This window comes from Bombina bombina, chromosome 6 (genome assembly GCF_027579735.1).
Source record: "Bombina bombina isolate aBomBom1 chromosome 6, aBomBom1.pri, whole genome shotgun sequence".
NCBI lineage: Eukaryota > Metazoa > Chordata > Amphibia > Anura > Bombinatoridae > Bombina > Bombina bombina.
The window spans coordinates 585,579,016-585,606,278 of NC_069504.1; the positions used below are offsets into that span (position 1 = coordinate 585,579,016).

The window sequence follows — 27,263 nt, forward strand, 5'->3', positions numbered from 1 at the left end:
CACGCATTCCATGCTTGGCAGCCGTCAGCAGGTTTACCCAATGCGCAGTGTAGGTGATATACCTGCCCTGACCATGCTTTGCAGACCAGCTATCAGTGGTCTGATGGACCCTTGCCCCAACACTGTGTGCCAGACATGCCATTACTTCGTTTCGCACAATCGAGTACAGGTTGGAGATTGCCTTTTGTGCAAAGAAATTTCGGCCGGGTACCTTCCACTGCGGTGTCCCAATAGCTACAAATTTTTTGAACGCCTCAGACTCCACCAACTTGTATGGTAAAAGCTGGCAGGCTAAGAGTTCAGACAAGCCAGCTGGCAGACGCCGGGCAAGGGGGTGACTTTGGGACATTGGCTTCTTATGCTCAAACATGTCCTTGACAGACACCTGACTGTGGGCAGATGAGCAGGAACTGCTACGGAAGAGAGACGGAGTGGCGGATGGTTGAGAGGGGGCAAGGAGGACAGCAGTTTTGAGTTTGTGTGCTGCTTCTACTCATGTGTTCATCCCATCGGCGTTTGTGATGTGATATCATGTGCCTTCGCAAAGCAGTTGTACCTAGGTGGGTGTTGGACTTCCCATGACTCAGTTTCTTTTGGCACAGGTTGCAAATGGCATCGCTGTTGTCAGAGGCAGACACACAAAAAAAATGCCACACTGCTGAGCTCTGCGATGACGGCATTCTGGTTGTGGCAACAGCATGCGTTGATTGGCGTGCTGTCTGGCTGACCCCGGGTGCCGATGCATGCTGTCTGACTGTGCCACTAGCTCCTTGCGATGTCCTCCCCCTGCTTCCAACTCGTCTCCTCCTTCTCCTCTCTGTCTCCCCATCTGAACTTTCCCCCTCTTCTTCTTCTCTTCTAGCGGGCACCCACGTGACATCCACAGACGCATCGTCATCATCAACCGCTTCACTTGTATCTGACAAATCAACAAAGGAAGCAGCAGCGGGTACAACATCATCATCATCACACCGTATGTCCATGTCTGTAATGCTGCCTGACTGAGACATATCACTGTTATCTACATCCTCTGTCAATGATGGTTGCGCATCACTCATTTCTTCAAACTGATGTGTCAATAACTCCTCTGACAGATCAAGTGAAGCGGCTGTGGTGCTAGTGTTGGTGGTGGCATCAGGCGGGCAAGTGGTCACTTGAGAGGTGCCCGAAGCTAAGCTGGAGGTGGATGGTGCGTCAAGGTTCTGAGCGGAAGCTGTAGAAGATTGGGTGTCCTGTGTTAGCCAGTCAACTATGTCCTCCTCAGAACTTTTTGAGCTCATGGTACGTGGCCTCTGAACACTGGGCATTATTCTAGGGTCAAAGGGAATCACAGCACCACGACCACAACGGCACCTGTGGAGTGGCCTGCCTCTGCCTGTCATTTTTTTTAAAAATGTACACTTACACTACTATTAAACAAGATATGAGTGGTGGCTCTGGGCAAGTGGGCACAGTATACACTGTGAGCCTGACACAAAAAAGCAGATTGATGTTTCACAGTCAAAAAAGTTTATTTTTTTTTAAATGTTCACTTACACTGTTAAAAAAGATATGAGTGGTGGCACTGGGCAAGTGGGCACAGTATACGATGTGAGCCTGGCACACACGCTGGCAAGAAGGCAACTGCAATTAGATTACACAAGCAGACTGCTGTTTCACAGTCAAAAAAGTTTTATTTTTTTAATTTACACTACTGTTACAATAGATATGAGTGGTGGCACTAGTTGGCAAGTGGGCCTGGCACACACGCTGGCAGGCAGGCAACTGCAATTAGATTACATTAGCAGACTGATTTTTCACAGTCAAAAAAGTTTTTATTTTTAAATTTACACTAATGTTACAAAAGATATTAGTGGTGGCACTAGTTGGCAAGTGTGCCTGGTACACACGCTGGCAGGCAGGCAACTGCAATTAGATTACACTAGCAGACTGATGTTTCACAGTCAAAAAATTTGTTTTTTTTTTATTTACACTACTGTTACAACAGATATGAGTGGTGGCACTAGTTGGCAAGTGGGCCTGGCACACACGCTGGCAGGCAGGCAACTGAAATTAGATTACACTTGCAGACTGATGTTTCACAGTCAAAAAAGTTTTTTGTTTTTTTTAATTTACACTACTGTTACAAAAGATATGAGAGGTAGCACTAGTTGGCAAGTGGGCCTGGCACTCACGCTGGCAGGCAGGCAGGCAGGCAGGCAACTGCTATTAGATTACACTAGCAGACTGATGTTTCACATTCAAAAAAGTTTTTTTTTTAAAAAATTACACTACTGTTACAACAGATATGAGTGGTGGCACTAGTTGGCAAGTGAGCCTGGCACACACGCTGGCAGGCAGGCAACTGCAATTAGATTACACTAGCAGACTGATGTTTCACAGTCAATAAAGTTTTTTTTTTTTTTAAATTTACACTACTGTTACAACAGATATGAGTGGTGGCACTAGTTGGCAAGTGGGCCTGGCACACACGCTGGCAGGCAGGCAACTGCAATTAGATTACACTAGCAGACTGATGTTTCACAGTCAATAAAGTTTTTTTTTTTTTTAAATTTACACTACTGTTACAACAGATATGAGTGGTGGCACTAGTTGGCAAGTGGGCCTGGCACACACGCTGGCAGGCAGGCAACTGCAATTAGATTACACTAGCAGACTGATGTTTCACAGTCAAAAAAGTTTTTATTTTTAAATTTACAGTACTGTTACAACAGATATGAGTGGTGGCACTAGTTGGCAAGTGGGCCAGGTACACACGCTGGCAGGCAGGCAACTGCAATTAGATTACACTAGCCGACTGATGTTTCACAGTCAAAAATTTTTTTTTTAAACTTACACTACTGTTACAACAGATATGAGTGGTGGCACTAGTTGGCAAGTGGGCCTGGCACACACGCTGGCAGGCAGGCAACTGCAATTAGATTACACTAGCAGACTGATGTTTCACAGTCAAAAAAGTTTTTTTTTAAATTTACACTACTGTTACAACAGATATGAGTGGTGGCACTAGTTGGCAAGTGGGCCTGGCACACACGCTGGCAGGCAACTGCAATTAGATTACACTAGCAGACTGATGTTTCACAGTCAAAAATGTTTTTTTTTTTTTAAATTTACACTACTGTTACAACAGATATGAGTGGTGGCACTTAGCAAGTGGGCCTGGCACACACGCTGGCAGGCAGGCAACTGCAATTAGATTACACTAGCAGACTGATGTTTCACAGTCAAAAAAGTTTTTTTTTTTTAAATTTACACTACTGTTACAACAGATATGAGTGGTAGCACTGCAGGCAGGCAACTGCAATTAGATTACACTAGCAGACTGATGTTTCACAGTCAAAATTACACAGGCAAAAAAAAAAAAAAAAGGCTGATGTTCTAGCCCTAAAAAGGGCTTTTTGGGGTGCTGTCTTTACAGCAGAGATCATATGAGTACTTCAGGACTGTAGTGGACACTGAATACACTAGCCTAGCTATCAATCTCCTTATGAAATCAGCAGCAGCTACACTGTCCCTCCTCTCACTAACAATGCAGCTTCCGAATGAATCTAAAATGGCTGCTGTTCAGGAGCTGGGAGGGAGTGTCTGCTGCTGATTGGCTGAAATGTGTCTGCAGACTGTGAGATACAGGGTCAAAGTTTACTCAATGATGACAAATAGGGGGCGGATCGAACATCGCATATGTTCGCCCGCCGCTGCGAACACGAACAAGCTATGTTCGCCGGGAACTATTCGCCGGCGAACAATTCGCGACATCACTACTTGGCAGATACCCTCTATAGAGCTAGGGTACAGGAACTGGATACTGGAACTTGACAGACACCCTCTGCAGAGCTTGGGTGCAGTAGCTGGAGACTGGCACTTGGCAGACACTCCCTGGAGAGCTTGGATGCAGTAGCTGGATACTGGAACTTGGCAAGTGCACTGAAACAGGATACCAGTGCTTGACAGGCACCCTCTGCAATACTTGGGTAAATAAACAGGATACAAGAGATGGCAGCATGGTGACAAATGATAACAGGTAGCAGTGACAGGCTGGTGATGAGAGAATAGCCAGAACAAAACAAGCAGAGAGTCTGATACCTTAGAGAAGTCCGATAAGTCACCAAATACAGGAAGTTTACAAGCCAGGTTCGGTAAACCATAATAGCAGTCCGATCTTTCATCAAACAAAAGGGATATCCAAGAGAGTAGCTGGGAGACAAGCAAAATTTAGGAACATAGGGAAAAAACAAACAGGAACTCAGGCAAGGTCAGAGATATTAACAGACTTGTAGAACCACAATGTCAGGGCAGAAAGTGGTCTGTAATGCTGTCTTTTTTTTGTTCAATCTTTTATTTTGAAATATTTCAAAGTTAATACAGTACATTCTCCAACATTTTACAGCATTCTATCTCTAGCGTTGTAGCGTTGTTACGTGCTACCATGCGCTATTGCCTCATATTATAGGCCGGGGGTACATATAGGGTTTTGTAAGCAGCCAGTGTCTCAGATATGAGAGAGGACATCTCCATACTCCACAGTATTATCTATAGGGGGATTGTCGAGTGGAGAAAAGAGACGGGGGGGGGTAGAAGCTTAGAAGGGACAGTAAGAGGAGAGGGAAAAAATGGCGAGTTAAAGGGAAAATGAGGAAAAGTAGGGATGCGGAGAGGGGATGAAATGCAAGTGTCAGAGATGTCTCCAGAGGGAACATGCATCAGAGTCCAAACCAGGAAGGGAGTGTGTGATGTGGTCTTGATGTGTCAATACATACACCCTCAGGCTTGTCCTGTTGGAAAAATGTGACTCCCAAAGAAATAACAATTCAGCGTAGTAATCTAGCCTCCCATTAATATAATAAAGTATCTCTCTAAAGCTAAGTTTCACCTCATTTGTTCTATCCACAACTGTAGGGTAGGGGCTCTATCGGATTTCCAAAACCTTGGTATTATCTGTTTTGCGCTGCTTATGGCTAGGTGGAAGAGTGTGGTGTAGTGCTTGAAAGGGAGCTTGGGAGTAACATGGAATAAATATATAATAGGGTCCAAGGGGATGTCACTATTTAAAAGATTGAACATATCTCAATTAATGTCTTGCCAAATTGGCCTATTTGAGGGCATGTCCACCATATATGGAATGGTGTGCCTTCTTCTGAGCATTTTCTCCAGCATCTGTCAGATGCTTCAGGGAAAATATATTTTAATCTGTGAGGGGTAAGGTACCATCTAAGAAGCAATTTGTAATTGGTTTCTAGGACCGTTGCCGAATGAGCAGACCTGCAGATATTTTGGAAGATAGAATACCATTCTTGCTCAGTAAGGGTATATGGGAGTTCCCTATGCCAAGAGACCACTGTTGGGGTTTGGATGATTTTTATAGGTGTTATAAGTAACTGGTATAATGCAGAAATTGCGTGGCTAGGGGGGGTATCTTGTGTACACATTTTTTCAAAAGGGGTTCGTTCCCTAATTATCAAAGTTTTATTCCGATGGGAGCTGATAAAATGTTTAAGCTGTAAATACCTATACCAATGTGAAAATTGCGTTATATTAAGGCTCTCTAGGTGGGGTTGAGGTATCAGGTTACCTGTTTCCATAAGAGAATATAAAGGTAGTGCACTATTTAGATTAACTATAGATTTAGGAGATATGGGTAGACCAATTGGAAATTCTGCATTGTAAAATACGTTTGTTAGTGGGGAAGGAGCTGAAGAAATGTGCTGGTGTGCATGTATAACCGTAGACCAAACCTTAAAAGTCTCCCCAATGATGGGGTTCCTAGAGTCAGTTGATGTTATATTATTCCTAGATTGCCAACAAAGGGCCCCTAATTGGGATGTATGCGTGATTTCATGTTCCAGGGTTAGACACATTTTATAATTTGGTGTAGACAACGTTCACCAATCAGCAATCCTCCTCAGGAACACTGCCTGGTGATATTTGGAAAGGTCTGGAACCCCCAAGCCCCCAGCCTCCTTCATTAAGTAGAGTGTTGATTTAGCAACTCTTGGTAGGCGTTTTTTCCAAATGTAGGAATAAACAATTGCTTGTATCCTGGGCAGATATGATATAGGGAGTGGTATTGGAAGGGTTTGAAACAGATATAAAATTTTGGGAAGAATGATCATTTTAGTGATTCCAATTCTGCCCAGCCAAGATATTTTTTTATGAATCCACAATGACACTTCTCTTGTAATAGTAGTTAGGAGAGATTCATAATTCAAATCGAACAATTGTTGGGATCTCATAGACAGGTGGATGCCTAAGTATTTTAGAGAGTCCTGCTGTATCGTATAGGGTGACTGCTGTTGCAGTGTATCCAAATCAGTTCAGATACATTAATTGGGAGGATTTCAGATTTGCGTTGGTTCACTAAATAATTAGAACAGGCACCAAACTCTGCCAGGGAGCTCTGCACCGCAGAGAGAGAGGAGATAGGTCTCGTAAGTGTCAGTAGTAAGTCATCTGCATACAGTGCTAATTTATGGGTAGTGGAGTTTATTGTGAGTCCATGTATGTTGGCGTTATTGTGTAATGTAATGGCTAAAGCTTCCATGGATAATACAAATGATAATGGGGAGAGGGGGCACCCCTGGCGGGTGCCGTTTGAAATGTTGAAAGAAGAGGATAGAAATCCATTTACTCTGATTTTAGCTGTCGGTGAGTTGTATAATGCAAAGATCCTTTGGATAAAGTTATTGGGAAAACCAAATTTTTGAGGTACAAGTCTCAAAAAGGTCCAGTCAAGTCTGTCGAAAGCCTTTTCAGCGTCTGTCGATAGTAAAAGAAAAGGGATATCGTGGTCGGAAACAAATTGCATGAGGTGTAGAATTTTCACTGTATTTTCTTTGGCCTCCCTCTGCGGCACAAAGCCCACCTGGTCAGCATGTATAAGGGAAGGTAATAATTTATTTACTCTAATGGCAAGGATTTTGGCATATATCTTAATGTCAACATTAAGTAAAGAGATAGGGCGGTAACTTGATGGCATTGTCAGGTCCTTATGTGGTTTAGGCAATACTGTGACTATTGCCTCCAACATGGAGGGTGGCTAACCTTTAGTGATATCAATGTGATTAAATACTGATAATAAATATGGTGTGACTATATGGCTGAATTTCTTATAGTAAGTGCCTCTAATCCCATCAGGGCCAGGACTTTTCCCTGTTTTTAGGGATTTGATCGCCACTATAATTACTTCAGCAGTGATCAGTGCTATCAACATGTCTGAGTGTTCAACTGAGATAGTTGGGAAAGATAAAGAATTTAAATATTGCAAACACTTGCTTTGATGAGTACTGACATCCCTATCTGGTGTCAAGTTATATAGATCGGAATAATAGTTTTTAAAAATCTCTGCAATTCTCTGGGTTTCCCCAGTGGTCCCTCCTAGAGGATCCTGTAATCTTGTGATGAAATGTATCGATTGTTTGGTCTTAACTGCCCTAGCCAACAATCTACCTGGTCTGTTTCCCTCTAAGTAGTATTTTTGTTGGAGCCTGAGTGCCTGGGTTTGTGCTGTTTGGTCTAGAAGTTCTGTGAGCCTGTGTTTGGCCTGGTCTAGTTGTGTTTGGAGTGTTGCATCCCTAGGGTTCAATTTATGAAGGCGAACAGATTGCTGGTATTGTGCAGTGGTCTCCCGGCATAAGGTTCTATGTTTTTTCTGCTGGATAGATTTAAGTTTTATCAACTCTCCCCTCAGTGTACATTTATGGGCTTCCCATATAGTATAAGGGCTAACGTCAGGTGTAGCATTGATACGAAAAAAATCTTTCAGGAAGGTTTCTAGATGTGTCAGTGTAAAGTCATTTTTTAATAGGGTATCATCCAGACGCCATTAAAAGGGTTTGTGAGGTAAAGCAGACCAGTGCAAAGAGCCCAAGACAGCTGAGGGGTCCGACCATACTGTAGGAGATATTTCATTATTAGAAATATAGGCTATGGTGGTATGGTCTATAAGTATATAGTCTATTTGTGAATGTGAGTGGTTAGGAGTAGAATAGAAAGTAAATTCTTTTTTAGTGGGATATTGCACTCGCCAGGCATCATATACTGCCAGCAGCGCCAAATCATCTTTTATTAATTTAATCATTTGGACATGTAGGAATGAGCAATAGAACTATCCAGCAGTGGATTCAATGGACTGTTAAGGTCTCCCCCTATGATAAGTGACCCCTTAGAGAAAGATAATATGTTATTTGTGATCTTGCGGAAAAAGGAAGCCTGATGTGTGTTAGGAATAAATATATTAACTAAAGTGATTGGCCTACCTGCCAGTAGGCCCAGCAGCGCCAGATATCTCCCCTCCTCATCTCTCTCCATCTGTTGTAAATGAAAGGGTAAAGATCTGTGGAGTAGGATACTAACGCCTGAAATCTTTTTGGAAGCGTGGCTGCTATGGTAGTGAGTGGGGTAGGTGGATGAAAAGAAAGAGGGTTCCTGACCGTCCAGGTAGTGGGTTTCCTGCAAAAACAAGATATCTATACATTTATGAGAGATGTCAATAAATGCTTTGGAGCGCTTATGTGGGACATTAAACCCCTTGACATTCTGTGTTATTAGCCTAATGGATTGTGTATTACTCATTTAATTATATACTTTTATACTTAATATGGGTATCTGTGAATAATTGGGTATGGTGGTAGACTGCAAACGCATGCTCTCAAACAACGCCAGATAACCTAGTATAAGATAGTTTAGTGGGTCTAATAATATCACATGGATGTAATATAATAAACACTGTAGCTTAGTAGATATGAACAAAATGAAAACACTACATAAATAAAACAACAAGAACAACAACAATACAAACAAATGATGTGACATCCTGTGTCACTCAAACGGGGAAGAAAGGCCTTATCCATTCTTAAGAATATAATAAAATTAAATTAAATACGAGACATCTTGCCTTTGTTAAACTGAAAAATTAAATAAGCAAATAAGCAAACAATTGTCAACTACATATCAAAGTTTGAAAAATTCTATTCTATATCACGATATTAACCTGTGTAGGAAAAAGGAAATAACAGATTATACAAATTTAGTGAGTGTTATTAAAGTACTCCAAATATGTCTCACCACTCCAGCGAGCAGTAAAGATCATGGAATGTCCATGTGTGTTACCACAGGGGGGTTCTTCATCTTCTTTGGCTGGGCTCGCACCCATGGGTTGCGAGGGGTCTCTGTGGTAGTGACTTATTAGGTGGTGGTTGATTCTCAGAATCCAGTGTTAATGGAGGTGGGTCTATTCCCAGGTTGGAGCAAAAGGTTTTAGCATCTGCAAGAGACTTGCATATGAACTTAGTTCCTTTGTGGGTTACTTGTATGGAACAAGGGTACCTTCATCTGTATAAGATTCCCTTTTCCCTGAGAATAGACGTGAGAGGGAGAAAGTCTCTCCTTCTTTGCAAAGTGCGAGGGGCCAGGTCCATAAATATTTGCAAACGACAATTCTGGAAGTTGATTTCCTTAAGTTGCCTGGCAGCCCGAAGTATCTCTTCTCTGGCTTGGTATTCCTTTAGCTTTAGAATAATATCACGTGGAGGTGCATGGTCTGGAGGCTTCGGCCTCCTTGCTCTATGAGATCTGTCCATTGAGGTGTCTATTGTCGATGATGGGCCCAAAACGTTTGAGAAAAGGCTTTGCAGATATTCAATAATAGTGTTGGGTAAGATAGTTTCAGGGATTCCTCTTATGCAAAGATTCTGGCGGCATTCCCTGTTTTCTAAATCCTATAGTTAATCTTATAGCTGATTAAGGAATAGGTCAGGTCATGTGCTTGGGCTGTGTTTTGTAGGTTGGAGATATCAGATTGATTGAACTCATTATCTTCCTCTAACGCTTCAACTCTGTTGCCAATTTCTGTCATATCTTTTCTTAGACCGGCTAACTCCTCCTTTATACAGGAGCGCACTTTTACTACTTTATTATCCAAATCTGCTTTGAAGGGATAGAAGCCAGAAAAGCTTTACTTAACTGTATAGGTTCTTCTGCAGCACTATCCTCACTTTCTGATGATGTGGTAGCAGTGTTTTTGAGCATGGTATATTCCTTTGGTGTATTTTGATTGTGATCAGAGACCTTGAAAAAAGAGCTCACAGATTTGTTTGCAGCTGTTGAGCTTTTCGCTGGTTTGTCCTGTTTAGCTGCCCTTTTAGGCTGTTGATAGAGTGAAATGTTATACACAGTGCTAGGTTCCCCAAGGTAGATCCGGGTATTAAAGGGTGCTGCTGTACAGCCTGTATATGAGTATAATATGTCCCTCACCTCAAACTAGGTGAGCTGTGATAGTGTGCATTAAAAAGTGTTACATGTCCACCTTGAAAAGTCCCGGTTCAATTGTTATGAGTACTGAGCTTCCCACCTCTAATTTGATGGTCCTATACCGGAAAAAGTTGCAGGGGATTGCAGGAGCCCATAAAACACATGACCTCTAATGCAGATCTCTGAATATGTCTATTGCGGTCTAGCCTGCACACCATGTAACTGCTATTAATGAAGTTGGGTAAACAGAGTGCTTCAAAATATGTAGGTCGTGTGAAGGGATATCATGATCACTTACAGCTTAGTAGTGATGTCTGCTAGGGAACTTAGGCTGGATGCAGGGATTAGCGATGAGTGTCCACGCTTATATTGCAGTAGGTAGGCCCAAAATGGCGTCCGCAAACATCGGCTCCTTCTAATTAGGAGATTAACCTTTTCTATGGTGTGATAATTCAGCGGACAGTTGCGCTCATGTTCCCCTATATGCAGGGTTATAATCAGCCCGGTTGTAGCACCTGAATGCTCGTTTTCTGTTATATCTTGTAACGGCTCACGGAGCTCACTCACTGTGTGGCCATCTAGCTCGGCAGCCGGCTCCGCCTCCTGTAAGGCTGTCTTTAATAGCAGTGTTGACAAGGTAAATGTCTGCAGTTGGCAGGTAGGTGGAGCTACAGAGCACCACCAGTGCAGGCTACAAGTCTCCCAAAGCATCAGCACAAGCTAAAGCCCTCTGGTGGCACATAGACAGAGCTACAGTCTGCAGTCCCAGGTTCAATCCCAGGCCCGGGTGTGAGCTTGCTCATTAAAATTGTCTCTTTTGATATTTCTTTTGAACTACCCACCTTTTATATCTTGCAAATATAAACTAGCCCTATTTAAAGTTATGATGAATTGTGCTAAGTGACTCATTCCCCAGCGTTGGAAATGTCACTATATTAAGGCCAATAAATTAGACTTTTTCTTAACATGGAGTTTTATTGGAACGGAGTTTCCTAACATCTTGTAGGGAAAGACAGCCGATCTACTTAACATACATGTTGTTCTGCTTTATCCTAAACATTAGTGATTATATAATAAGATAGAAGGGAGATTGCAGCTGCAGAGACCCCCGTGAATGAGAACGAAAAACAGGTCACAGTCAAAAGGGGTAGCGTGGAGCCGGAGAGAAAAAGCGGTGCACTACCGCACATCAATAGAAGATCGAAAGGACTCCACTCCTGAGTGAAAGGGAAAAACTTCCTTATTCCATTAAAACAGAATTATACAAACACGGTAGAGATGGCTCAGATATCTTACGAGTTTCACTCCAGTGAGGCACTTACTCATAGATACTAAGCTCAAATAAAACTGCCAAAGCATTTGAATGCTGTACCACCAATCAAATCAAACTTCAATCATGACGTATACAACCACCGTGATCCCGGCAAATGTCAATATTTTGCTGATCCAACATTCGCAATGCCGTGGCATCTAAAACCAATTGGTAATTACTTGTAGAAAATAGTAGGAAGATTAGAGAAAGTTAGGGGATTTGAGGCATTTAAGTAAGTAAGTTTCTATGTTATAAGTAGCTTATATCCAATATCAAATACCAAATAGATACAGTGTAAATGTCGATAGTAGTTGAACCATATTATGATACTTTGTTACAATAGCGGTATAGTCTAACCACAGTTACTCATAGACCCCCACACCAAACAAATCGACCCTGGCAATGCCCACCAATGCGTTTCTGTTACTCGTACGTGACATTGTCAAGGCATTTAAACAATTATAAGAGGATAACTGTCCCATTCTCTTCTGGGGTTATGATCAGCATGCTTTAATAGTGAGCGATTTCTATCCCCTTCTAAAATGTTGATGACCAAATAGGCACCACTGACTAAATTTGAGACAGACTATGGTACTTATATGCATAAGTCTTAATAAATGCCTTAGCTCCCTACCAATGGTGGCATAATTAAACAACACTCCATCTATGTAAGATGGTGATTAAAAAAAGTGCCAACAATATTTCTATGCGGTTAACACTTCCGCAAACCTTATCTAATTACCATGACAACAGACGGTCATAAATAAACAAAGTCAATGCTGGGCCAGCCCTATGTCCTGATGAAGTCACGTACAAGTGACGGAAATGCATCAGTGGGCATGACCAGGGGCGACTTGTTTGGCATGGGGGTCTATGAGTAACTGTGGTTAGACTGTACCGCTATTGTAACATAGTATCATAATATAGTTCAACTACTATCAACATTTACACTGTATCTATTTGGTATTTGATATTGGATATAAGCTACTTATACCATAGATACTTTCGATATGAATATGTTCTCCGGTTGAGGAATCATACGAGCATGTTGTGAGAATACTTATGCTCTAGCATCGCTAAGCTTTTGATGATCAAGTAATGTTTTAAGTAGTGAGACATCTCTAACATACCTTGAACCTCTATATGAGGATTAATTATAAGAGTTCAAGTGTAACCTAAAATGTGATTTAAAAGTGTGAACACTGAATGTACTATGTTTCATTGGTTGAAATCTATATATAGGGAATGAGTTAGAAATTGGCTGACTTTGTTCAATCAAAGCAGTACGCAGTCAGGCGGTCGCCTTTGAGTGCATAGCTTTGTCTGCCAACCTGATGTGATTTGGATGTATGCGTGCTGATAACTGATAAGCATGAGACTTTGACCACCCTCCCCCCCTGTCCACATGGCCTCATGTTTTTAATTTATTTGGTTCGACATCCCATTTGGTGTAAATCAATAAGAGGTGGAAGTGAAAATACCCATCTTTAATATACCTTATTAGAGTCCTGCTTTTGTCCTGTCTTTTATGCATATTTGCTAAAGTGTTATTTTAACTCCATAAATGGCAAAAAAGGCTAACATAATATGATCATTATAAATTCCAGTCCATTACTTATAGAAAGGAAACAGCGGGCAATACTATCTTGCACGCTACTTCCTGTCATCCCAGAGATCTTGTAACTTCTATTCCAAGAAGTCAATTCATTAGGCTTAGGTGTAATGCTAGCACCCTACAGAACTGCATACAGGGAGGCCAAGAATTAATATCCAGATTAAAAGCCAGAGGCTACAATGAAAGGGCATTACTTAAGACGTTCAATGACATTAAAGCTTGGAATCCGAGAGAGAATGAACTCAGAAATATTGCGGATTCAAGCAACCCAAGTAATGTTATGTCCAATTATGACACAAGAGTTGGTGACGAGAAAAAAGCCACTAAGGGGTTTCTGGACGAGAATGGTATTGTCTTCTCTACAGAATTTTTTTTACAATACAACAAGATTTGCAGTATTGTCAAGAAACACTTGGGTGTGTTAAAAGGTGATGATATTTTGCAACCATGTATTAAGGATTGTAGATTTGTAGCAAGAATTCCTTACACTCTTGCGTCCAGACTTTCTCCTAGTTTAGTGGCCTCTAATGTATCTCAGAAAACTACATGGTTTAGGGGCAAAGGTAACTTTAGATCACACTTAAACTGTTTGACTTGTGAGAATATGGATTTTACTAACAGGTTTATAAGTAATGTTACAGGTGAATCTGCTGAAATCTATTTCTATGCAATCTGCCTTACTGAGCATTTAGTATATCTGTTGAATTGTCAAATTTGTGGAGCCCAATATGTGGGTCAATCAACTAGGGCCCTTAGATCCCTTGCTAGCAGGGGCTTATTATGGCCTAGGCCAACAAGGCAGGTGTCTAGGGCAGCAGATTTGGGAGGGGCAGCACAAATGCCCTATCCTCTCTCTAAAAGCCAGCACACAGTGCAGAGAGTGATATAGTTCAGGCTTTTACAGAGAAGACAAGGCATGTGCGCTGATTAAGGTCGCTCTTCACAGGCAATGCTCCTTTAAACCTTGCTTCATTTAGAGACGCTGGCATTTTTGCAGTGGAAGCGTTCTTGGTGAGAAACTTGCCAGAGGATATGCTTACACGGTGATGCTGGAGAAGAAGACCTTGTTCTGATTAGTTGCCTCGCCTTGTCAGCTGTGGTGGGTCTGCGAGCGCAGTGCTTATTGCAGGTCTTAGTAACTAACAGACTGGATGCGTCTGTGCACTGCTTAGATCAGCTTGTGATGTCTAATCATAAACTCTCAGCGCTAATATATGTTAGCTACTAATAGCTAGCTTTCTCTGCATTCATGAACCCATGGAGTAAATAGTAAATGGACACTTAAAAAGTTTTATTACTTAAATGATGGTAATTACTGTATGTTGTTGCATGTAAAGGGCAGTGATTGTTTCAAAGTGTATTATTTTTTCCTTCCCTTCCTCTCTCCCTTCTTTTCCTTTCTCCCTCCCTTCCTCCCTAAACTCCCTCCCTCACTCCCTCCCTTCTTTCTCTTTCTCCCTTCCTCCCTCAACTCACTCCCTCCCTTCTTTTCCCTTCTTTCCCCCTCCCTTCTTTCTCTTAACTCCCTCCCTTGCTCCCTTCTTTCACTCCTTTCTTTCTGTCCCTTCTTCCCCTCCCCTTTTCTCCTCTCCCTCCCCACTTTTCTCTTCTCTTTCTCTCTCTCCCTCCCTTCCTTCTTTCCCTCCCTTTTCTCCCCTCCCCTTCTTTTCTCTCCCTTCTCTCAGGGAGAAAATGGTATGAGATGCAAGTGTTTTGCTCTTTTGAATTGTTTTGAAAAAAAAAAAAAACATTTTACACTGACCCAAAAAATATTAAGGGGAAAAAGACCTAAAATCTTTGGGGGGGGGCAGCAGAATGTTGAGTGCCTAGGGCAGCACAAAATCTAAATATGCCACTGTGTGCAAGGGAACATTTGAGGGATATAAAAACTTAAATAAAGACTCCGTAGTGGCTAGGCACTTTAATCTTCTGCATTTTACTAATATCCCACGTCTCAAAATTAAGGTAATTGACCTAGTCAAGATCCCACAGAGAGGTGGTAATATGGCCAAGATCCTGGATAAGAAATAACTATTCTGGATCTTTAGCTAACATGCATTATTGCATACTATTCCTAAAGGCCATTTTTTGCAGTACAGCGGTCCCACCCCTTGTGCTCTCTCCCTCCCCCTCTCTTTTGCTCTCTCTCTCCCCCTCTCTTTTCAGCTCTCTCTCTCTCCTCCTTCTCTTTTGAGCTCTCTCTCTCCCCCTCTCTATTGCGCTCTCTCTCCCCCTCTCTTTTGCACTCTCTCTCTCCCTCCTCTTTTTTTGCGCTCTCTCTCCCCCTCTCTTCTGCCCTCTCTCTCTCCCACTCTCTTTTGCGCTCTCTCTCTCCCCATCTCTTTTGCGCTCTCTCTCTCCCCCATCTATTTTGCGCTCTCTCCCCCCCTCTCTCTCCCCCCTCTCTTTTGTGCTCTCTCCCCCTTCTCTTTTGCTCTCTCTCTCCCCCCTCTCTCTCCCCCCCTCTCTCTCCCCCCTTCTCTCTCCCACCTCTCTTCCCCCTCCTCTCTCCCCCCTCTCTCTCCCCCCCTCTCTCCCCCCTCTCTCTCCTCCCTTCTCTCTCCACCCCTCTCTCTCCCCCCCACTCTCTCCCCCCTCCTCTCTCCCCCCTCTCTCTCCCCCATCTCTTCGCCTCTCTCTTCCCCCCCCTCTCTCTCCCCCCCCCACTCTCTCTCGCTCTCTCCCCTCTCTCTCCCCCCTCTCTCCCCCCTCTCTCCCCTCTCTCTCCCCCTCTCTCCCCCTCTCTTCCCCTCTCTTTCTCCCCCCTCTCTCTCTCTCCCCTCTTCTCTCTTTCTCCTCCTCTCTCTCCCCCCTCTCTCTCTCCCCTCCCCTCTCTCTCCTCCTCTCTCTCTCCCCTCTCTCTCCCCTCCCTCTCTCTCCCCCATCTCTATCTCTCTCCCCTCTCTATTGCGCACCCGGCCACGCCCCCTTCACACCCAGTCACGCCCCCTTCAGTCCATTCACATCCAGCCACGCCCCCTTCATGTCAGCCATGCCCACTTCTGCCACAGATCAGCTAGGGACTCAAAGGCCAGGTGTGTTTGTCCTTGTGCTGTCTCTACTGTGCATGACAGCTTCGGACAAACACACTTGGACTTTTATATTATAGGATGTTATTATGTAGAATAACAGTGTATCATTGTATTTCCATCTGTGTTTTTTTCTATGCAATAGTGTCTTTATATAAGTTTAGATACAGTAGCAAGACCTATTTAGGGAGAATTCTGCATCAAAATATTTATCTGTACTTATGTGGCACACTGTTGCATTATGTATAACAATTGCATAGGTATTAAAAAATGGTGTAATTATACAATATAACGTGATGTTTTCGCATTGCTGTATTTCATTAGGTTATCTGTATATCCATGTATTTTTTCCAATAATTTGGGTATACTACTACAGCAGTAGGTACCGATATATTTATTTATCTATAATATATATATTTTTTTAATTTCTTTTTTCTTCTTGCATAGCATTTTTTTAGCATATTTAAGAATTTATCAATTTTCACAGTACTTCATATTTTTTTGTTTTCTTCCTACATTATTTTCAGTAGGGAAATCACGTTAGCCTTTTTTGTCATTTTCTACAAGTATTTACGAGTTGGTTTTAGATGCCATGGCATTGCGAATGTTGGATCACCGCAATATTGACATTTGCCGGGATCACGGCGGTTGTATACGTCATGATTGAAGTTTGATTTGATTGGTGTTGCAGCATTCAAATGCTTTGGCGGTTTTACTTGAGCTTAGTATCTATGAGTAAGCGCCTCTCAGTCTCTACCGTGTTTGTATCATTCTGTTTTAATGGAATAAAGAAGGCCTAGATTACGAGTTGTGCATTAGGGTTAAAAAGCAGCGTTAAGAGATTCTAACACTGCTTTTTAACGCCCGCTGGAATTACGAGTCTTGCAGGTACAGGTGTACCGTTCACTTTTTTGGCCAAAAATACCCGCAAATCCACTTTCGTCAATTGCATATCCTATATTTTGCATAGCGCCTGTATTACAAGTCTGACCAAAAGTGAGCGGTAGACCCTCTCCTGTCAAGACTGGTACAGCATTTTAAAGTCAGTAGTTAAGAGTTTTACACTAAAACGCCGTAGCATAAAACTCTTAACTAAAGTGCTAAAAAGTACACTAACACCCATAAACTACCTATTAACCCCTAAACCGAGGCCCTCCCACATCACAAACACTAAAATACATTTTTAACCCATAATCTGCCAAACCGGACATCGCCGCCACTATAATAAATATATTAACCCCTAAACCGCCGCACTCCCACCTCGCAAACACTAGTTAAATATCATTAACCCCTAATCTGCCATCCCTACCATCGCCACCACCTACCTACATTTAATAACCCCTAATCTGCCGCCCCCAACGTCGCTGCCACTATAATAAAGTTATTAACCCCTAAACCTAATTCTAACCCTAACACCTAACTTAAATATAATTAAAACAAATCTAAATAAAATTAATACAATTGTTACAGAAACATTAGTTATTTTGTTGTGAAGAAACTTATTTCCCAGCAGCAATGCCTGAACCAGCCAAGCCAGCGCCTAAGAAGGGCTCCAAGAAAACTGTAACAAGTATCATTTCATAAAGGGTTAACTCTGTTCAGTTTTGAGAAAACTATTTTCTGAGGCAGGTTTCCTAGCATATTGTGTACTGTAATTAAGTTTGTGATAAGCATTCACTGCTAGGTGATAAGAAGGACTCAATTGTTTTCTTGTGTGTACTTGTTATCTGCGGTGGCCTGTCCAAGGGCTTTGTCTAAATGTGTGATGGGGGATTTTATGCTTCCCCCCCTGGGAGTGCCCTGTGTGCATGTAACCTAAATAAAAAGCAGGCTGGGCATCCCAGTCCTCAGTTCTTGGTTGTCCCTCAATCGCAGCGTTGACTCGTTTTTGTGGGCAGAAGGGTATCCTAGCTGTACTACAGCTAAGGGGGATTATTCTACATTTGCGAGACTCATATAGAATACTATGGAAAGCAGTTTCTCCCCTCTTCAGCAATAGGAATCCAGGCTACTAAGCGGTCCATCTCTCAGCGAGACTAAGGGTAACCGTAACATTTGGCGGCAGCGGTGGGATTTTTCCTGGATTTCCTAGGAGAGGTACAGAACGGATGGAGAGCGCTTACGAAAAATTGAAGCGTACAACCCTAAAGGATTTACTTGAAAGCAGAGGGGGGTACGCCAGCAACCGGCCGAGGAGAGAGCTGATCGCAGAATTGACCGAACTGGATCAGAGCTTCACAATGGCGGAAACACCGACCACGATTAGTGACGAAAAAACCAGGATTGTTCGGGAGAGGCTCTCACTGTACGGGCCGAACCCCTCCATGGAATTGGTACAGCAGTTGATGGCGGAAGCGGACAAGGATATACGAGAGACTCGAGCCCACGAACTCAACCTAGTGAACGCACACCGCAATGCTGAAGCCCCGCAGGTAATCATCCCTGTCGAAAATGCTGGGAGGCCCAAGATACCCTATGCGGCATTTCGACCCTTCCTAGAGAGCGAGACAGGGATTGATGAATATTTGGCGGACTTCGAAAGGCAATGTGCCCTGCACCAGATTCCCAACAGGGAGTGGCCCACGATATTGTCTGGGAAACTATCCGGGCGAGCCCTGGAAGCCTTTCGTACTCTGGGTGCTGAGGAAGTGACACAGTATGAGCTAGTTAAGGAGACACTGTTGCGACGGTACGCAGTAACTCCGGACGCGTATCGCCGACAGTTTCGGGGCACGAAAAAGAAGCCTAACGATACCCATATGGAATGGGCGCACCGAATGCGGAGAGCGGCAAATCACTGGATGAGCGGAAGTAAAGCGGTGACTGGTGAGGAAATTTTACAATTGTTTCTCTTAGAACATTTTTATAATGGCATGGAACAGCAAGGGAAGGAATGGCTGCGAGACAGGCGACCTTCTACCTTAGAAGAAGCAGCCAAATTGGCCGATGAACATTATGACTCCCGTCTTCACGAACCCAGAGAGGTTTACCGTGCACCCCCTCATGCTGAATTCCGAGCCCCGGTGCCCGCAGGGCCCGCCCGACACTCAGGACCACCCAATAACAGCTCTGAGCGTCCCAGACCGACTTGCCACCGATGCAAGCAACCAGGGCATTTCATGGCTAGCTGCCCCCTTAATACGCACCAGACACCCAGGAATTACAATTACCCCTCTGGGGCATATCGTCCGGCCCGGACCCTCTGTGTTAACCAAGAGGCCCCTATGGAGGAATATTTGGGGCCGCTTCACGAGGCGGACCCTGTATATGCTGCCTCAGATAACCGCCAGCACCATCGGCAGAAGGTATGGCTCGAGGGGCGATCTACCGAGGGATTGAGAGACACAGGGGCTACTATCACGCTGGTACAGAGTCATTTGGTGCCGGAGCACAAGCGATCTGGACAGACTGTGGCCGTTAGAGTGGCGGGGGGGGATGTGTACAAAATTCCAACAGCTAAAGTGCATCTTGATTGGGGAGCGGGAAAGGGGGCTGTGAACGTGGGCATAATGGATAATTTACCTGCCGAAGTACTACTGGGCAATGATTTGGGCCCCATGACTTCTGCCTATGCTCCAGTATGCAACAACGAGGCGGACCCAGTGACTACACGGGCCCAAGCCCGGACGGAGCGAGAACTCTCACCAGTGTGGGAGACACAGGTAAGACCTACCCCGACCTTGCCTGACATGTTAGGCCCCATACCCTGGGACACCCCAGATGCTTTCGAGACAGAGTCTAAGACTGACCCGACCTTACAAAAGTACCGGGAACGAGCAGAGACCGGAGGGGGCGGGGCAGATAATGAAACATTCTTATGGGAAAAAGGGAAACTATACCGCTGGACAGAGAAAAGGGGACAGCGTAGGCGACAGCTGGTAGTGCCCCACAAATACCGTCAAGAAATCCTCAAGATAGGCCACGACATCCCCTTAGCAGGCCACCTAGCTGTAACCCGTACCCTACACCGCATTACTCACACGTTCTTTTGGCCAGGGGTACACGCTGACGTTAGAACTTACTGTAACACCTGCGATGTGTGTCAACGAGTAGGAAGGCGAGGCGATCACCCTAAAGCCCATCTAGTAAATATGCCCATTGTAGAGGAACCCTTCAGCCGGGTTGCTATTGACCTAGTGGGACCACTGGCTACCCCTAGTCCCTCCGGTAAGCGCTACATTCTTACCGTAGTGGACTACGCTACCAGGTACCCAGAGGCTGTCGCCCTATCCAACATACAAGCGGATACGGTAGCGAATGCACTAGTACAGGTGTTCTCCCGGGTAGGATTTCCAAAAGAAATCCTATCCGACCGAGGCACCCAATTTACGGCTGAATTGACCCAACAACTCTGGCAGGTTTGCAAAATTAAGTCCCTCCTGAGCTCCCCATACCACCCCCAGACGAACGGGCTGTGTGAGAGGTTCAATGGGACCCTCAAGCAAATGCTCAAGACGTTCACTCAGGAATACCGAGACTGGGAACGCTTCCTGCCGCACCTCCTTTTTGCTTATCGGGAGGTGCCCCAGGAAACGACAGGGTTCTCTCCCTTCGAGTTGCTCTACGGAAGAAAGGTACGGGGACCCCTAAACCTGATCCGGGAGCACTGGGAGGGAGAGATGGAGACTGACGGTGTCCCCATTGTGCCATACGTGCTGGAACTCAGGGACCGAATGGAGCAATTAGCCAAATCCGTGCGGGCTAATCTCCAGTCGGCCCAGAGAAGGCAGAAAGTATGGTACGATCGGGGGGCCCGAAAGAGAATCTTTACCATAGGACAAAAGGTGTTAGTACTTAAGCCGGTGAAGACAGACAAATTGCAGGCGTCCTGGCAGGGCCCCTACCAGATCGTAGAGAAAAGGGGAGACACCACTTATGTGATAGCTAGCTGCCACGACAACAATCTTAGAAAGACATTCCATGTAAACATGCTCAAGGAATATTTTGAGCGACCAGAGAACGTGACGGCCGTATGTTGTTCCCCTCAGGAAGGCCCCGACAGTCTACCCATTCCAGACCTATTAGAAAAGAGTCTCCCCACAGGTATAGTGGCTCAGGTTCAGATAGGAGACCGACTTAGCCCCACTGAAAGGGAGCAGCTCAACCAACTCCTACAGTCCAAACACCTCACCTTCTCCCCGAAGCCAGGGTACACTACTTTAACCACCCACCAGGTAGATACTCCGGGACAAGCTCCCTTGCGCCAGGCTCCGTACCGAATCCCCGAAGCAGTTAGGATAGGAATGAAGAAGGAGATCGATGAGATGCTCCAACTCAGGGTAATTGAGCCCTCCGATAGTCCCTGGGCCTCCCCAGTTGTCTTGGTGCCCAAGAAAGATGGGACCACCCGGTTCTGCGTAGACTATAGGAGGCTCAATGAAAAGACCGTGACGGACGCTTACCCTATGCCCAGGGTAGACGAGCTACTCGATCGTATAGCCAGGGGAAATTACCTGACCACTATTGACCTCTGCAAAGGTTACTGGCAGATTCCCCTGGCCCCGGAGGCTATCCCCAAGTCGGCATTCGTCACCCCATTCGGCTTATATCAGTTTAGGGTAATGCCGTTTGGGATGAAGAATGCCCCAGCTACATTCCAGCGCTTGGTGGATAGGCTCCTGGATGGCTTCCAGAGTTTTGCTTGTGCCTACCTGGACGACATAGCGATCCACAGTGAGTCATGGGAGGACCACTTAGCTCACATAGGAATGGTTCTGGATCAGATCCGGGCTGCTGGCCTGACTCTGAAGCCAGAAAAATGCCACTTTGGGATGGCCGAGGTACAGTACCTGGGTCACCGGGTGGGGTGTGGAAAGCAGCGACCAGAGCCGGCCAAGATAGAAGCTGTCGCCAATTGGCCCACCCCCATCACTAAGACTCAGGTCCTAGCCTTCCTGGGCACGGCAGGGTACTATAGACGGTTCGTACCAGACTACAGCACACTTGCCAAACCCCTGACTGACTTGACCAAGAAGAACTTACCTCGACAGGTCCTGTGGTCTCCCCACTGTGAAACGGCTTTCCAGGCTCTCAAAAATGCTCTAATTAATGCTCCTGTCTTGGCGGCTCCAGCCCTTAACAAACGTTTTATCGTCCATACAGATGCTTCCATGTTCGGGCTGGGAGCCGTCCTCAGCCAAGTAGGCGAAGATGGAGGGGAGCATCCAGTTGCCTACATCAGCCGGAAGCTCCTGCCCCGCGAAGTCAGCTATGCAGCGGTCGAAAAGGAGTGTTTGGCTTTGGTGTGGGCATTAAAGAAATTGACTCCCTATTTATATGGGCAGGAGTTCACTCTGGTCACCGACCATAACCCGTTGGTGTGGCTGAACCGGGTCTCTGGAGATAATGGCAGGCTATTACGTTGGAGTTTATCGTTGCAACCCTTCAATTTCACCATTACTTACAGACCTGGGAAACAGAATGGCAATGCCGACGGGTTGTCCAGACAAACCGACCTCAGCCCCGCATAACCAGCGGTCTGGACAGCCTTAGTCTGCCCCGAAAAGGGGTCAGACCGTGTCTGCCAGAGTGTTCCACAGAAAGGGAGCACTGTTACAGAAACATTAGTTATTTTGTTGTGAAGAAACTTATTTCCCAGCAGCAATGCCTGAACCAGCCAAGCCAGCGCCTAAGAAGGGCTCCAAGAAAACTGTAACAAGTATCATTTCATAAAGGGTTAACTCTGTTCAGTTTTGAGAAAACTATTTTCTGAGGCAGGTTTCCTAGCATATTGTGTACTGTAATTAAGTTTGTGATAAGCATTCACTGCTAGGTGATAAGAAGGACTCAATTGTTTTCTTGTGTGTACTTGTTATCTGCGGTGGCCTGTCCAAGGGCTTTGTCTAAATGTGTGATGGGGGATTTTATGCTTCCCCCCCTGGGAGTGCCCTGTGTGCATGTAACCTAAATAAAAAGCAGGCTGGGCATCCCAGTCCTCAGTTCTTGGTTGTCCCTCAATCGCAGCGTTGACTCGTTTTTGTGGGCAGAAGGGTATCCTAGCTGTACTACAGCTAAGGGGGATTATTCTACATTTGCGAGACTCATATAGAATACTATGGAAAGCAGTTTCTCCCCTCTTCAGCAATAGGAATCCAGGCTACTAAGCGGTCCATCTCTCAGCGAGACTAAGGGTAACCGTAACAACAATTAACTAAATAATTCCTATTTAAAACTAAATACCTATAAAATAAACCATAAGCTAGCTACAATATAACTAATAGTTACATTGTAGCTAGCTTAGGGTTTATTTTTATTTTACAGGCAACTTTGTATTTATTTTAACTAGGTACAATAGTTATTAAATAGTTATTAACTATTTAATAATTACCTAGTTAAAATAAAGACAAATTTACCTGTAAAATAAAACCTAACCTAAGTTACAATTACACCTAACACTACACTATAATTAAATTAATTACCTAAATTAAATACAATTAATTACAATTAAATAAAATTATCTAAAGTACGAAACCCCCCCCACTAAATTACAGAATATAATAAAGAAATTACAAGATTTTTAAACTAATTACACCTACTCTAATCCCCCTAACAAAATAAAAAAGTCCCCCAAAATAAAAAAAACCCTACCCTACACTAAATTACAAATAATCAGTTCTTTTACCTGTAAAAAAAAAGTACAAATACTACTCTAAAACCCACCCAATCCCCCTTAAAAAAACCTAACACTAACCCCTTAAAGATCACCTTACCGTGAGAAGTCTTCACCCAACCGAGCAGAAGTGGTCCTCCAGACGGGCATAAGTCTTCATCCAACCGGGCAGAATCCTTCTTCCAGATGGGCAGAAGTCTTCCTCCAGACGGCATCTTCTATCTTCATCCATCCGGCGCGGAGCGGGTCCATCTTCAAGACATGCGAGGCGGAGCATCCTCTTCTGTCCACGGCCGACGAATGAATGAAGGTTCCTTTAAATGATGTCATCCAAGATGGCCTCCCTTCAATTCCGATTGGCTGATAGAATTCTTTCAGCCAATCAGAATTAAGGTAGAAAAAAATCATATTGGCTGATGCAATTAGCCAATAGGATTGAACTTCAGTCCTATTGGCTGATCCAATCAGCCAATATGATTGAGCTGGCATTCTATTTGCTGTTCCAATCAGCCAGTAGAATGCCAGTTCAATCCTATAGAATGCCGGGTTTGTAAAAACCCATAATACCAGCGCTCTCTATAAGTGAGTGGTGAGCATAAACTGCTCGTTAGCACCGCACAGCCTCTAACGCAAAACTCGTAATCTAGGCGGAAGTTTTTCGCTTTCACTCAGTAGTGCTTTCGTTCTTCTATATAATAAGATACCTTCAGGTTTTTCAGGTTCAGGTTTTTCTTCACCTCTTCTTTTTTTCATTTTGCGTATATACTCTAAATACTGTAGTTCTCTGAGTTTTTTTTTAAGGCAAATAAGTAGCACTTTCCTTTCCCTCTTTTCTGCCATCCACTGTCTCTTACTGTTAATTGTAATGCATGCTTACTTAATGCTGTTCTATAAATCTTTTTATGTTGGCATCTGTTTTAAAAGTCTATCAAAATTATTCCACTAAAAAAAAAATGTTCAGTAATAAGGAAGTTAAAGTGTCAATAAGGGTTTACTTTAGAGGAGGAAGTGTTAAGAAACAGATTTATAATACCTGCAGGTTTACTCATAGATATTTGAAAGCAACTTACAGACTGATCTGATCACCAACACTATGCATTTCATAAAGAACAGGCATCTTAAAATATACTTGTGGATACTTGGATTATTAATGCTACTAACAATTACTATAAAAACATATATATTTACTGACTGTGACTTGGAAGAGTACAGTGAACAGCAGCAGACATGTACACTGTATACATGCTGTAGAAAGAGTATACATGCATCTTTGGAAATACAAACAAAAAATCAAATAGAATGCAATAGAAGAAGCTCTTATTGATAGAATAACTGTAAAAAATAAACATGAGCCTATCTCTTCAGAGCATTATTTGAACATGACTTTGGACTGCAAGAAGTACAAAAAAAATCAAAAATTTGTTACATTTGCACTGAGTAAAGAAGAGGAAGCGTTTCCTATTGCCTATTCTATGGTAATCCATGATGATATAGAAATGTTTGAAAGACTTTTAAGAGCCATTTATATGCCTCAGAATGTTTACTGTGTCCATGTGGATGAAAAAGCTACTGATATCTTTAAAAAGGCAGTGAGAGCCATCACCTCATGTTTTGATAATGTGTTTGTGGCATCTAAGCTGGAGAAGGTGGTCTATGCCTCTTGGTCAAGGGTGCAGGCGGATCTTAACTGCATGCAGGATCTTCTAAAAAGTGAAGTGCAGTGGAAATACCTCATTAATACATGTGGCACTGACTTCCCATTGAAAACTAATAAAGAAATTGTTACAGCTCTTAAAATGTTAAAAGGAAAAAATAACTTGGAATCTGAAGAAATGCCAGTAAGTAAGAAAAAACGCTGGCAATTTCATTATGAAGTAAATAAAGTCATATATAAAACTAGCACACAGAAATCTGACCCCCCTGGCAATATTAAGATGTTCACAGGAAGTGCATATTTTGTTATTAACAGAGACTTTGTAATTACACTTTTTGAGAACAGTAAAGTGAAGCAATTAATTGAATGGGTGAAGGATACTTATAGCCCTGATGAACATCTCTGGGCAACATTAAATCGAATGCCAGGTGTGCCTGGATCTGTCCCAGCTCATAAGAAATATGACATGTCTGATCTAAATGCAATACCGAGGTTGGTAAAGTGGTACCAACATGCTGGGGATATGGACCATGGGAGTATTTATGCTCACTGCAGTGGGGTTTACAGACGATCTGTTTGTGTTTATGGAATTGCAGATCTTCCTTGGCTTCTACAACACCATCATCTGTTTGCTAACAAGTTTGGTCTTCAAGTCGACAACAATGTTATTCAATGCCTGGAACAATATTTAAGATACAAATCTCTCTATGACAAAGAATTATGACATAAAGAAAATGTAGTTAAAGACACTCATAAACTATCTGTCTATGTCCTGGGTATTTGAGGTACAAAAATATCTCTTCAATGCGCTACTCTCCATACAGTTTTAAAGCAAACAATGGTAAGAGTAAGGCTTTGTATTAATTTTTGAAGAAATACATTTTTTAAGAAATATTTTTAAGAAAACTTTCACGATTCAGATAGAGCATGCAATTTTAAACAACTTTCCAATTTACTTATATTATCAAATGTTCATTGTTCTTTTGGTATCTTTTATTAAAGAGTAAAACTAGGTAGGCTCATAAAAGCTCAAGAGTGTGCACGTGTCTTTTGTACTCATTATTTGTAGCTTTGTTATACAATGTTGCAAAACACTGCTGGCATAGAGCACTAAAGACATGAGCTCTTATGAGCCTACCTAGTTTTATTTTTAAATAAAAGATACCAGGAGAACAAAGCAAAATTAAATTGGAAAGTTGTTCAACCCCTTCACTACCTAAACTTTTAGAGAAAAACTTGCCCAAAATACCAGAGAATTTTTACTCCTATTAAAGAGAAATAAAAGCTTGTTTTTTTTTATTTACCTGTCAAAATTATACATATATATATATATTTTAAGTAGACAACCCAAGGTATTGATCTAGGCCCATTTTGGTATATTTCATGCCACCAGTTCACCACCAAATGCGATAAAATAAAAATAAATTGTTAATTTCTTTTTATTTACAAACTTTGGGTTTCTCACTTAAATTATTTACATACTGCTTGTGGAAACATGGCACAAATGGTTGTAAAAGTTTCTCTTTGATCCTCTTTGTTCAAAAATAGCAGACATATATGGCTTTGCCATTACTTTTTGGAAATTAGAAGGCCGCTAATTACAGCTGCGCACCACACTTATACCCGGCAGTGATGGTGTTAATTAGGTAGCATAAAGGGTTAATTTTAGCTTTAGTATAGAGATTACCCTCCCCTCTGACACTTTCCAACCCCTGATCCCTACCTGATCCCTCCCAAACAGCTCTCTTCCCTCCCACAACCCCCACTGGTCACCCTCATCTTAGGTACTGGCAGACAGT

General features: G+C 43.2%; 1 protein-coding gene across 1 annotated transcript in view; it reads left to right on the forward strand.

Moving 5' to 3' along the window:
- Positions 1-26,188, forward strand: part of LOC128664525 (beta-1,3-galactosyl-O-glycosyl-glycoprotein beta-1,6-N-acetylglucosaminyltransferase 3-like) — an 88,578-nt gene extending 62,390 nt beyond the window's left edge. The window contains exon 3 of the mRNA XM_053719345.1: positions 25,109-26,188. Within this exon, the coding sequence (XP_053575320.1) occupies positions 25,109-26,188 (1,080 nt within the window). The remainder of the gene's footprint in view (positions 1-25,108) is intronic.
- Positions 26,189-27,263: the final 1,075 nt, after the last annotated feature.